The sequence below is a fragment of the Panthera leo genome, chromosome B4 (assembly GCF_018350215.1).
Source record: "Panthera leo isolate Ple1 chromosome B4, P.leo_Ple1_pat1.1, whole genome shotgun sequence".
In the NCBI taxonomy this organism is placed as follows: domain Eukaryota; kingdom Metazoa; phylum Chordata; class Mammalia; order Carnivora; family Felidae; genus Panthera; species Panthera leo.
In genome coordinates, this window is record NC_056685.1 from 102,112,085 (window position 1) to 102,126,475 (window position 14,391).

The 14,391-nt window shown below is 38.5% G+C and overlaps 1 protein-coding gene across 1 annotated transcript in view; it reads left to right on the forward strand.

Annotated features, from left to right (window-relative positions):
* SYT1 (synaptotagmin 1) overlaps positions 1-14,391 on the forward strand; it is a 351,099-nt gene that overhangs the window by 248,209 nt on the left and 88,499 nt on the right. Inside the window, exon 7 of the mRNA XM_042947239.1 lies at positions 4,427-4,544. Within this exon, the coding sequence (XP_042803173.1) occupies positions 4,427-4,544 (118 nt within the window). The remainder of the gene's footprint in view (positions 1-4,426; positions 4,545-14,391) is intronic.

Sequence of the window (14,391 nt, forward strand, 5' to 3'; positions counted from 1 at the left end):
GTTAGAATGAATTTAAAGTGAGAGTGGAGTATCTAAGTGGGTGGTCGGTCGGAGCATTAGTTTGTCATTCCAGATGCCAGTCTGACAATAAAGAAAACTCATTATTTTGAGTCAAAGGACCTTGGTTCAGTTCTGCACTGAGATGCCCATGTAACCATATGTAACCTCTGGGTCTCAAACTCTTCATGAATAAAAGAGGCATAACAGTACCTACTGTTGTTGAGAAAAGACACAGAAATGTCAAGGACAAATAAGCATCTGAGATGTAGGTTTGGGGATCATCTTTCTCTGGAAGTTTTCCAAGAACCACTTTTGTTTCTCATCACCAGAACCCCAATAAAGAAAACTTTTTTTTTTTTTTAAGTGTAGAAAGTCTTGGTTTCTCAAACTTTAAAGTGATACATAATGAGGCTTACCATCAAAGGAGGCTATTGCTGGGGCACCTGGGAGACTCAGTCAGTTGAAACTTTTGGTTTCAGCTCAGATCATGGTCTCATGGTTCATGCCTTCAAGACCCACATCAGTCTCTGTACTGACAGTACAGAGCTTGCTTGGGATTCTCTCTCTCCCTCTCTCTCTGCTCTTCCCCTGCTTGTTCTCTCTCTCTTCTCAAAATAAATAAATAAAACTTAAAAAAAAAATTTTTAAAGGAGCATATTGCTACCCAACCATCTTTCTTGCAAACTGACATGTGAAAACTATTAAGTAAGGGAGGTTGACATACAACTGTCCACATACAACTATCAGATCATTCCAGTTCTTCTGTGTAAGTGACCAGAGATAAAGCCTTCATAGGCTAGAACAAGAATCTAGGAACAGAAGTGCATCTCCATCTAATCACAGAAGTTCAGGGAAAGGTTTTATGGAGGAGAAGAAAATACTTGTTTTCCTACAAGTCATACTGGTACTAGACCATCAACCTAAGATTCTAAAGTAACAGCACATGCTTACAACGTAAGCCTCAGACATAAGCCTGTTTCAGCCATGGCCAAATAGAACACACCTTCGGAAGAGGTCAGCTCCATGCAGAGCTCTGACAGCTATGTCCTTAGCGGGGTGGCATCAGAGCATCTCTAGGGTGCATATCCTGGCTCTTCTTGCTTCACATGAACTTAGGGTTCCCACCTCATCCACAACATATGAAAAACACATTGTGATCCTATTTAGAAATGCCTTAAACCAAGGGTCAAACCAGCATGTAACAGAAGTTACCCCAATTCTCAAATTTCGTTTTAGAGAATTATTAAAGCTACTTAAATGTTTATTTATTTACTTAGAGAGAGGGAGAGGGATAGAGAGCAGGGGAGGGGCAAAAAGAGAAGAAGAGAGACAATCCCAGGCAGGCTCTACCCTATCAGTGCAGAGCCTGATGCAGGGCTCAAACCCATGAACCTCAAGATCATGACCTGAGCTGAAACCAAGAGTTGGATGCTCAATCGACTAAGTCACCCAGGTGCCTCTAAAGTTGCTTTTTAAGGAATTAGAAAAAGCATATACTTATACTCAAATAGTTACAACTCAAAAAATGTAACTAATAAGATAAAGGTTCATATGAATTGGATGCCTTCTTCACCTTTTTCAAGAAAATGATGCCATAAGGAATACAAATTCCCAAATAATGACTAGCCTTCAAGTGGCCTACAGATCCAGAAGGAAGAAGATTTTCATATACTAAAAAGTAACTTCAATTGATTAAACATGTATTTTTAAATTACTAATTTGTCATACCAGTTATAATTTTATAGCATGTGAAATCTCATACGTTCAAGTTCCTAAATTAAGGATTAAATGTAAATCCTTAAGTGGTGCTAAATAAGCATTTTTCCATATTTCCTTTCTCCCAAAACATCCATCTTTATTCACCACCCCCCCCAAACATTCATTCTTCTTCCACTCCATAACTTTACAATTACAGGTAACTACATACTTCTCCTACCTGAGGCATGGGAGGTTCAAACTCTGTAACCACTCCCTTTCAAACTAGACATTATGCAAAATCTTAAAAATTCCCTATGTTTCACAAGATTGAATAATAAAGAAGTATTAGAACAAAGATAAGTTGTGATGTTTCTTGAAACAACTGAGATGCCATAAATTGTATCTTTAGACTGGACTATAAAAGAGGTGCTGTTTAAGAGAGAACAGTCATATCTAAAGCGCCTAACTAGAACGGTTAGAGTCACCTGGTTCTGCAAGACAGTGAGTGCCCCAGGGAGGGTACTGTGGCAAAAAGATAGAATCCTGCAAAATGAATCCTCCTAATGAGTATTTTTGAACAGCAATTTTGTTCATTTATATTTCTCTTCTAAGGTTCAGATGAATCTGTCCACACCCTGTATTAATTTCTAGGGTATTGATTCCCATTCTGTATTTTCAGACTATGAAATGGAATTTATTCTACCAGATTCTCTTCATGTGTAAATTAATTCCTAGAGAATAAGTAGGCACCTCGGGTGAATTTAGCACATTACAAGTTACTATTATCTACATTAGTGGAAGGGAGATATGACCTAGGTAATTCAAAACAGCGATATTATCCAAAATTTCCATTTATTTACTTTTTTGAGAATGCAAGGAAAGTGATATTTCAGACAAGGACCAGTCTTCAAGGAGTTTGCAGTCATATGGGAAAATTAAGACATGTGCATAATAAACAAAGAGTCCTTAGTGACATAAGAAATGGATAAGATGCTATGAGGACTCAAGGAATCAATTGGGATTATAAACTCATATTATGTTTCCAATAAAGCATTACTTAAGCACAAACTCCTCTCTCTCTCTCTCTCTCTCTCTCTCTCTCTCTCTCTCTCTCTCTCATACACATAACATTATTTTTCACCTATAGATAAATCAGAACAGGTAGATTCCCTTTCCTTTTTAAAATATGGCTATATGGCCAGTAAAAGGAATTACATTTCCTGAGGTTGTTAAATTACATCTAGGCAGTTATTTCTACACTGGAGACTTGGGCTGATTTAGCACATAAAGTTATCAATAAGGCCAAATACAGTCATAATAAGAACATAACATGAGAAGGCCTTCTGTACCTTATTCTTACATTGAGTCCAACTGCAGATGTCGGATACAACCATCATCTGTGGAATCAGAATTCACTTTTTTTTGGGGGGGGGGGGCAGGAAGGTATTCTAAGAAATAAACCTTAATTTGCCATAATACCTAATTTCCTGTGTCAGTAGTTTAGGGCACCTGGGTGGCTCAGTTAGTTGTCTGACTCTTGATTTTGGTTCAGGTGATGATCTCACAGTTTGCGGGATCAAGCCCCACATGGGGCTCTGCACTGATAGTGCTGAGCCTGCTTGGGATTCTCTCTCTCCCCGCCCCTTCCCTGCTCACTTTATTGCTCTCAAAATAAACTTAAAAATATAGTTTAGATCCTTCAGTCTCCCGCCCATTCTCATACTTACACATGTGAATGCAAGAATTCTACTCATGCTGAACAATATCATGGCTCTGAATTAGTTATCCTAAGAAGGTACTAAGGGCTGCGAACCCATAGGAGTTCTTTCTGAGAAAAAGTAAAACTTCTAAATATCATCATTTTAAACTGAATCAAATGTTCAGAAATGTCAGAGTACAGGACTGGTGACTGTTCCTTAGGCCTAAAGTAGGAAAGCAATGAAATAACCTGAGGGGCTAGGAGGTGCTTTGTATGACTGTACATTTCAAATTTCCAACCTACTGCTTAGATTTGTACAAGTAAGGGGAGAATAAGGGAATAGTCAGATCTCACTTGAAATGAGTAAAACTGAATGGGCAAAACCTTCTACTTGTTGCCCTTCCGCTCCTAGGAATTCTGAATTTCTCATTAACGATTCAGTCCAAGGGCTCCTGGCTGGCTCACTTGGTAAATCATGTTGACTCTTGCTCTCAAGATTGGGTGTAGAGCTTACTTGTAAATAAAAATTCCAAATTAAAAAAATTCTTTAAAAAAGTCAGTCTAACAGTAATACAAGTCCTCTTCCCAAAAATCTAAATATAAAGTAGTAGACATAATCCTATTTGAAAGGTAAAAAGACAAAAATTTAGGCAGATTTATTCTGCTAAAGGAGTGCTAGGCTCTTTTCAAAGCCATTTAATAAAGTTATGAAATTGTGCCAAAAGCATTGTGGTGCTATTCAGAGTGGAATTTCTAAAAATGTCATCTCGGTCTCATTTCCTGAACTGTTGAATTATGGATATATTTTGATGAATGATAAAGTATAGATGAGCTATTTAAAACTGAAATGGGTTACAATCACTCTTCAGATCTTAGTGAATGAAAGACCACTGGGTACATGCCAATGAACCCGAGCACTTTCAAATTCTAATTGTCCTAATCTTCCTCCTGAGGAATTTGCAATGTATGTGTACAAACTATATTCACCTTCATTCACAGAGTCACATATTCTCTTATTGGTTTTCACAGCAAGAGAAACTGGGTGATATCTGCTTCTCCCTTCGCTATGTACCTACTGCTGGCAAGCTGACTGTGGTCATTCTGGAGGCAAAGAACCTGAAGAAGATGGATGTGGGTGGCTTATCTGGTAAGGCTGTGATGTTTACTGATTTGCTTGTTTTTAATGCTGTTTCATCATGGGTACCAGATGCATGGCATATATACTGTGGATCCTCTGTCCTTACTGATTACCATTTCCTTCCCATGGAGGCTGGAAGTGGTCTCAGAATTTATCCCAAGACAGTGCTCCAGAAGCCACTCTCACTTTATTGCAATTGGCATAAAAGATGAAGTCTATTTTCCAGTTTCATGGTCAGAGTATCAGTCATCAGTTCTACAGCACTGAATGCCTCCCCCTTCCCTCCTTTTTTTTTTTTTTTTTTTTGCTTCTCTTAAAAGGCAATGCCTATGACCATTTTTTGTGGTAGTTGTTTTTTTTTTTTTGACCAAAATTTACCTGTAACATAAAAATAATGTCTTCACCAAGACTTATTTATGAGAGGGGCACCTGGGTGGCTCAGTCGGTTAAGCAGCCAGCTTCAGCTCAGGTCATGATCTCATGGTTTGACAGTTCCAGCCCTGCATCGAGCTCTGTGCTGACAGCTCAGAGCCTGGAGTCTGCTTCCAATTCTGTCTCCCTTCTCTCTGCCCCTCCCCTGCTCACATGCTCTCTCTCTCTCAAAAATAACCAAAAAAAATTTTAAAGCCTTATTTATGAGGTATTTGATAGCCTAACATAGTTTTTAGTGATACTGTTTTATTAAAGATGCATTGTTTCAAATATAAGTAAGCAATAAAACCTATTTGAGGGTGAATCCCCATGGTAACACATTTATTTCTACAGTTTATGTTGGGGATGGAAGAGACCTTTGGATTTGAAGTTCTATATAACCCAAACTTATTTTTTCTTAAAAAAAAAAAAAACAAAAAACAACTAAGTATACTCTTCCTCAAAAGCAAAGCCAACTGACGGATTTACACAACAGGATTTTTTTTTTAATTTTCTGTTCTGTGTAACTGTATTTTTAACTTTATAGTAAATTATTAAAGTAGGAGAAGTTTTCTTTATATGCCATAAGGTCATCATAAATGGACTATGGCTGTCATTGTTTGTGACTGTGGGGTTAGAACCAACATTACTGGTTATTCAGTGTTATCTCTAATGAAAATATTGCAAACTTCAAAAGGTCGTCCCAATGCAGCATGGTCATTTTATATTCTAAAGCATAACAGCTCAAAAATGCTAACACTGAGTTTCCACTTACTGAACTACTAATTTGTCAACCAAATTCTCCTGGTATTTAAGTTTATTTCTCTTCATAAGTAAGTTGCCTGAGAAAGCTGCACTAATTCATACCACAAAGGCTCCACTGCAAAACCTACTACTTTCAGGGGCTCCTGTGTGGCTCAGTCGGTTAAGCATCTGACTTCAGCTCAGGTCATGATCTCACGGTCCCTGAGTTTGAGCCCCGCATCAGGCTCTGTGCTGACAGCTCAGAACCTGGAGCCTGCTTCAGATTCTGTGTCTCCTTCTCTCTCTGACCCTCTCCCATTCATGCTCTGTCTCTATCTCAAAAATAAATAAACATTAAAAAAAAAAAACCTACTGCTCTCATTGCTTAAAGAATAATAGAGCAAATTTAAAGCAGTTTCCTCTAAAAATGTTTAAAAAATCTCATGTGCCTAAGATGGAAAAATATATGCATGTATATATATGCATATGTCTATACACGCATACCTTTTTTGGCTCTGTCCTTTGATATGGCCCAGAAACAAAGACTGACCCACTGGTAATGAGCACCCTTCACACCAGATACGGCTTGAAAATATGAAAATACGGTTTCTAATTAAAAGAACCTGGTATTTATTAAGGAAATGGTAGTTCCAGGTATGGTGCAGGAAATATACAAGCCTAGAATATCTCATCTCACCAGAAAGCAAGGAAGGTCTGAGAGAATACAGGGGTCATGTCAAAAGACTTGGAAGCCACCCCTAAGACACTTCCACTGGCCAAAGATGTAGTCATTCGGGCACCAGTAACCTAATAAGTGTAGGGTATTCAAACCTAAACCAAAAGAGCATTTAATGTACAGAGAAATGTTTAGCTTCAAGAACAGTTCACTCCCAGGTAACTACTTAGTATCCTGAGGTAGAACTTCCAACACCTTTGACCTTTCTTTCCTTTGGGTCAATGGCCGAATCCCATGCTAGGTGGCTTCCTTGTATCCTCCCTCACATGCTCCTTTTCCAACTCCCATGCCGACCATCTCCTCATCACCTGTATCCTGCACTCCTCCAATCTCCCAATCCATCACATTCCCTTTCACAGAGTTCCAGAAGCGACTTAACCATGAAACCAATAAAACTTTAGTGTCCCTCATTTGTTCTGTCTCCTTCCAAGATCCTAAAAAGGAGTTCCCATGATCCCGGATATTTCACTCACAATTTGTCACAGTCTGGGTCTCCGACTTCTCTGCCACCATCCATCTCTTTTTGTTTAGCATCATCTGAGTGGCTACAAGCATTTCTGAGAGTTAGTGAAGAACAGAAGTTGGGTCTGGCAGAATATATTTATGTAGCTTGTAATCACTTCCATGTGTAATTGGGTTATTGGTGGCTGCTGAGGAAAGAAAGGGCTGCTGGGAGGACTCCTAACCACTGCACCAACTCAGCACTGTGACATGAAAGGGGCAAGGCCAGAGTTCATATCTAATTTAGCATTCATCATTTTCTCTGTACTTCTTTATGTTCTTTTTATTTTTCGAATGCCAAACTACATTTGTTAGAAATGGCCAATTACTTGAATCCAAGTAGGCTGTTTTGCCAGGGTCTAAAATTATAGTAGCTTCAGGACCCACACACCCTGGGTCTACCCCTACATTTGCATTACCTGGAACTGTTTTGTCTAATTATTAAATATTAAATAAGGATATTTCAAAACTCTGAATCTCAAGGGCTCCATCTGCCTGTGAAATTAAGTCAATCACTCAGATCTACATAACATAGGTCCTTCCAGACTACGTCTCACCGTATTTCTATAATTTAACCAAATTGACCAGCACACAGTTCTTCAAATAGACCATGTAATTTGCTACTTCCACTCTTTGCTTAAGTCATTTCCTTCACCTGTAATTCTTCCCCCCAATAATGCCTACCTAAATGCTATCCATTCCTCAGGCCAACCTTAAGTCTTATGTTCTCATCGGTTGAACAAATATATGGTGTTTCCCTAACTTTTGTGTTAGGCATTGTTTTTAGACTAGATTTGTATCAGTGGACAAAACAGCCAAAGGACCCTGCCCTGGTACAGCTTACATTTTAATTTCGGGAGACAGGAAACCAATAAATAAGCATGTAGTATGCCAATAGGTGCTAAGTGCTATGGAAAAAGCAAAGCAGGGAAATAAATAATGAGGAGTGGTTGTAAATGGGGTGCTCAGAGAAAGCCTGATAAGCAGGTAACATTTCAGCAACAACCTGGAAGAGGTGAGGAGGTGAGCCGTGGGGTGTCTGGGAGAGAGAACATTTTGGGTGCAGGGACTTCATGATGCCTTTTCTGATCCATTCCAATAGAACACATCTTTCCCTTTTTTAAATGCCAACAGCAGTTTGTTTACACCCTTCAAACATCACGCTTCTCTCTCACTAGACTGTGCTCTGTATTTATATCTCCCACAATGCCCTCACTGACTGGTAGCACTGAGCATAGCTGCTGAATGAATCATGAATTATTTACCAAGGAGCTATGGCCTGAAAAAACAAGTCTTGCATTTCAAATTTGTTTAACCTACTTACCACTAAAATAACTGTAAGCACTTGGATGGTCTGTCTCAAAGTAATTTGACCTATGTCCGAGGAGACCAAAATTATATAATGAGATCATTCCAGGTAACTCAAATGTTTAACTACATTTGCTGGAAATGGCTTGTTAATTGGAACCAAAGTGAGTTGTTTTACCAGGGTTTGAATCCCATTCTACCACCACTGGCACTTTGACACTGGGTAAGTTCTTTAGCTTTCTGAGCCTCAGTTGCATTATCTATAAAGTGGGAGTAATAAGATCTTTCTTATAAAGGTGCTGTGAGAAATAAAGCGTAGTATCTGGCACACACAAGTGCTCACGAAATATTCTAATTATTTCTATTAGTAACTTTATGAAATCCTGGGCTAAAGATGCAAAATGTGAAAGCAACCATTTAATAGTTTAACCAATTATTTGATTGAATGGGGAAAAAGAAAGGTTTCTTTGTTTAATAGGATTGGCTGGTCATTTAAGGCAAAATGATAGTAGACCCATGTTTTGCACAGAGCAGTGAATTAAGACAAGGTATTGAATTAAATAAGAAATATTAGGGAAAAAAAGGAAAAAAACTTTAAACAAGTTTTCTTCCTATTCTACTACATGGTTTCTTTCTTACTGTAGAAATTCAAAATGCACTGCATAAAGATTTTGCCTCTGTCACATACCCACATAGCAATTCATGCAAATCCCAACCCTTCTTACAGTGACAAACTTGACTGGACCATTCACATGTCTACAGCAGATCTTTACACTTGCATATTTAATATTCCAATTCTGAAGTATTTGTGAGCAACACCTAGAGTTTCTGAATCTAGCTATTTGTACTGAAATCTTGAATCTTGTAGGCTGCAAGACTATCCTTCAGGATTAAGTTGGTAAAGTAAAAAATGAATTGGGCTTTTTGCCCTGTACTTGTAGGGGGGAAAAAAAGAAAAAAAAAAATCTAGCCTTCTGCCTAGTAACTGCTTCTCAATATCTTCACAGCCTTTTATACATCTGTGTGCTTGGAGTAAATTTCTCTTCAAATAAATGTTATCTCTTTGTGAAAACTGAGGAAGAATTTCAACAGTCTGGTTAGGTTGCTTAGTCCGGTTAGGCTCCTATAATAATACTGGGTATAGGTTAGGCTGCTATAATAACCTGGGTATCTTCAATGGAAATTTGTTTCTCATAGTTCAAGATCAAGGCACCAGCTGATTCAGTGTGTGGTGACAATCTACTTCCTGGTGGCTGTCTTAGTTTTGGGTCTTCACATGACAGAAGGAGCAAGGGAGCTTTCTGGGATCTCTTTTATAGGGCAATAATCCCATTCATGAAGGCCCCACTCTCACAACCCAATCACTTCCCAAAGGTCCTACCTCCAAATACCATCACATCAGGGATTCGGTTTCAACATAGGAATTTTAGGGTGGACACTAACATTCAGTCTGCAAAGAGGTCAAAGAAATTGAAAGCATTAGAAATGTTGAAGATTCTCAAAGGCATAGGGTTGTATGTCTTATATTTCTGAGCTGTGTATTTTTACCTGTGCAGACTCTCAAGGAGTAAATACTTTCTCCTACCACAATCTCTTGTCCCTGTTTATATTACAACAACTGCTTTTCTCACTTGTTTTTTGTTTGTGTGTATCCATGTAAGTGCACGCGTGTGTGTGTGTGTGTGTGTGTGTGTGTGTGTGTGTGTGAGTGAGTGTTGTGGGGGGGAGCTCTCAAACCAGAAATTTAAGACTTCTAAGTACAGCTTTAATGAGTAATTTCAAGACTAAGTTCATTTGGACTTTATAGCACCAGTTAGAATTTTGAAGTTTTTCTAACCTAAGGATATAGCTATTTGAAGAAAACACCAAACTTGTGAATCAGCAAGATGGCTTTTAAATTTCCATTAGGTCGAAATTTTTCATCTTAAATCTGATAATTTTTTTTTAACTCTTAAGTCATTATAACATAGTTACAGAACACTGTCTAGTTTAGAAATCCTTTTCTAACTTGGTTTTCTCATGTGGTTTTCAAGATGGACCTGTGAGGTAGTTTCTGAAGGTAATATTCTCAGAAAATTGAGGCTTACAGACATTAGATAATGTCCATAAATCATCTCGCTCCACGTCTGACACATAGGAGGTGTTCAATACTGGCAACTGCTTTTGTTGTTACTGACATTCAAAGTCACCTGACTTGTAGACGGCATAGCTGGGACTGAAGCCCAGATTCTGATTCTCAATACAAAAATGTCTCAAAGACCATTCCATTTCCCTCTTTCCCTGCAGCTAGCACATAGTCCCTTTTGAAATTTTTCTAAATGGTTTGTACTGCTGAGAACCACGGAAAATAGCTAAAAGTCAGAAGTTTGTCTCTCCTGTCTCCTTGATTGGGTCGTATTCACCTCAATTGTGAGGGGAACAACAAAAGCACATAAAGCATGGCAACAAGAAGGTGCTGGGAAAATAGAGATGAAGGACCAGAGTCATAAGCGCCTATTCCAGCAGTCTCCTAAACGTCCAGGAATTGAGAGGTGGCCCTGAGATGGGATCAAGTCAGGGACATCCTGACAGATAGCTGGAGGAAATGTAGTTGAAAGTGTTCTCCCTGGTCATCTTTCTCCCTTTCACTTTCCACCCAGACCCCACCCCCCAGTCTTCTTCCTGGTCATCCTCAGTCCTGTCCTATTACTATGGAATTCATACTGTGAAAAGCAAAGGGTAGGGCTATAGGAGAGATCCCCCAAAGCATCTAAGTCCCCAAGAGAAAGGGCAAGGAAATTCACAAATTGCAGCAACTACTTACGGGAGAGGAGGAAGAAAGGGAACTCGGTGGCAGAGGAGTCACTGCCCATTTGTGGGAGGCTGCCAGTGTGTGGTTGAGCCACTGAGACCTAGGCCATAAGATTTACTCTGCCAGCCCCACCCAGCCCTTCATACCTATATAAACACTGTTCTTCAAGATACAATTTTGAAATTGTTCATACATTTGTCTTCTTACAGATACTGTTCTAAAAATATAATTTGGAAAATAGAGCCAATCTAAGTATTTGAAGTCACCTAGGAAAAAGCAACTCACCCAACCTTGGGAACCACTAGATTCCACATAGAAACCACACATGAGCAGAGGCAGATCATTCTTTCAGGCACAGGCAGGTAGGTAGATAGAGTATCACATCACATAAAGACATCATATTCTACCTATATGAGAATCACCCCATTGTTCATGTTAAAATTTAAGATTTCAGGGACTACCTCAGACCAAACTATAACTGAACATCAAGGGGGTGGGAACATGGAAGCTGTATTCAAGTCCCCCCCCACCATGTTATTCTTATGCCTCTTAAATTTGAAAACAATACTTTATACAAAGTATAAAGAGAGTGTTAGTTGAAGCCAGGGAGGAAAACATATTGCGGTATAAAAATGTATTAAATCAACATGTTGTATACTTAAACTTATAAAATGTTGTATGTCAATTGTATCACAATAAAAATTTTTTTAAAGAAAACTTTACTTTAGGAGCTTAAATGCTACATCATAATTTTAGCTGAGGTCCAGGTCACCCAAATTCCAAGTTGGAATTTTTTTCTTGTCAGTGATGTAGAATCTATCCTTTGCCTCAGAGAATGGAATTTCCTTAAATGAGATCTATTTATTTCATCAGCCTAGTATCCTCTTTCTTGAGAAATACCTTGTCCACATGCTTAAATTGTCTTTTTCAGTCTCTCCTACTGAAAGACAAAAGCAGTAGATTGTTCCTGTATACATTTATGACACCACCCTTATCTGTCCTTCCATGCGTACTAAAAGCATGACAGAGAAAACCACTCCAACTTCAAGTTATTTGAGCTAAAAGTCACTAGGCTGGGAGCTAAGCCAACAAATAAAGTGGCAAAAACTTATTTTAGCCAATTAGATGAGGATATACAAATTAATTGGCCATGATATCAGGGTCAAGAAACAATACGCAAATAAATAGGCATTTTGAGCTAACGGGACAGGAATATGCATAAACTGGCTGCGATGTCAGAAGTCTTCATCATAATTTTAGGCTTGGATGTTGTGATACAAATTTCCATGACACTTCAAAACACTCAGTTATAATGTTGATAAAACAATCTAAATCTCTAATATGTGAACAAGTTGATCTGAAAAAAAAAGACAATGACAAATCTTTAAGCTCGATATTAGAAACTGAGTTATTAAAAGGGGCTATGTTAAAGTTTAATGCAAGTTAAGACCCAAGCACAGTAACCACAGGATGGACAGAGATGCTATGCCTGAAGGAATAATAGTGGCTTCAATGAAATAAGAGCAGACGTGGGGTGTAGGCTAGATTTGAAATCAGGAAGCAAGTGTATTAGTTCAGAACATTTAGCACAAAAACGCCTAAAGAAGTCCTTTAGCCAGCAGGTACATATCCAATCATTCAACAAATAGCATTTGCATACCCACTGTGCGCCAGGCAGCACGCCAGTCCTTGGATACATAAGTAAAAATAACAGCAGACACTTGCATAGCACAATGTGAGCCAGACACGGGTCTCCACACTTTATATATGTTAACTGATTTAATCCCATTACAACCCTAGGAGGTAGACACTATTTTTATCGCTATTTTTTTTAGATGGAACTGGAGAGGTAAATAACTTTCCCAAGGTCACAGAATTCGTTTTTGGCAGAGTTACAATGGCAACCCAAGCAGTCTTCAGACTCCATGAATAAAACAGGACTTCTAAGTCCTTATCCTTTCTCACTAGGCTTAACCTGGAGAACAGATGGCTAAGTACACGTTACAGTTCCAGAGATGGCCAAAAATTCTACCTGATTCCATAATTCCTTTAAACCCAAACTAAAATTCCATCATGGAAGCCACTAATATAAATTAGTGTGTTGACTGTTTAGTTTTTGGTTAGACAGCAAAGACAAGATCAATGACTCCCTATGATCAGACAACAAATATTAATAGATTTCCATGCTGAAGGACAGTCTCCATTTCTTTGGTATGTTACTTTAGTGATGGAGTCTTTGCTCACTAAAGAGGATGATATGCCAAACTGTAGTTTCAACTGTATAACTGGCAGAAGTGGAGGGATGTTGCTAAAACATCGTGGAAGAAAGTCCAAATCTAAGGATTTGTATGGCTATCGGGTGGTAGAGAAAGACTAAAAAATGTTATCTACTACTCAATTTTATCAAGGGTTGATTCTGGAAGACAGTGTGTACTATTACTGGGAAAAGGGGGCAACAGGATTTTATAACACAAAAGCTTATTACCCTTTGTCAAATGCATTGGAGCTCTGTGAGTCAAAAATCACATTTAAATAACACTGAAGAAATTAGAACTGCACCTGACAACTTACCAGGAAAATAGAGCTTGGCTTAAAAATGTTAACAATAGAAATCCACAGATGGAGAAGTGGAAATAGTAAGTTCCAAAGAGGTTTGTACTAAGACATTTTTACGTATCACCTTGAAACTCTCCGTTTTGAAAGTAACAGAAATGTTTCCAGTCATTGAAATCCAAGCTCAGAGGATAAATGAAAAGATCTTGCTAGGCTGAGTAAGCCAAAATAGGATAGATGAGCTTCAGTGTGGGCAAGCTTAGAAATAATGCAGTGAAAGGAAAGGAAAAAAAAAATCAAATTAGTATAAAATAAGATCAATTATAAACCAAGAAAAAGGTCACATAGAACCATCCACTGAAGACATTCACCAAACACACAGCTAAAACCAACCAGGCTTGGTGCTGTCGTGGAATTATTATAAATACAAGAGGGGGGAAATGCCCTTTGTCACAGACTAAAGCTCACACATGTGTGGAGTACATATAGTTATAGCCGCCCACCTCAAGAAAGATGGGTAGTGTTAGATGACCAACTGCCAGAAGAAGTGGCTAAAACAGAGGGATGAAGGGGCTGTGAGGACAGGCTTAGAATATTGGGACTTTGTAGTCTAGGAAAGGAAAGCTGAGCAGACATATGACTAAAGTCTGAATATCATGACAGAGCTAGGGTAATACCTACCTTTTATCCCATCCCACAATGCTAGAATTAGGAAGGGATCTTGATGTTTCAAAGAGAATACATAAAAGGAAGGCCATTCAGAATGATCTCATCTTTCAACTAAAAATGCTTTGTCAAATTTTCTTTGCAGT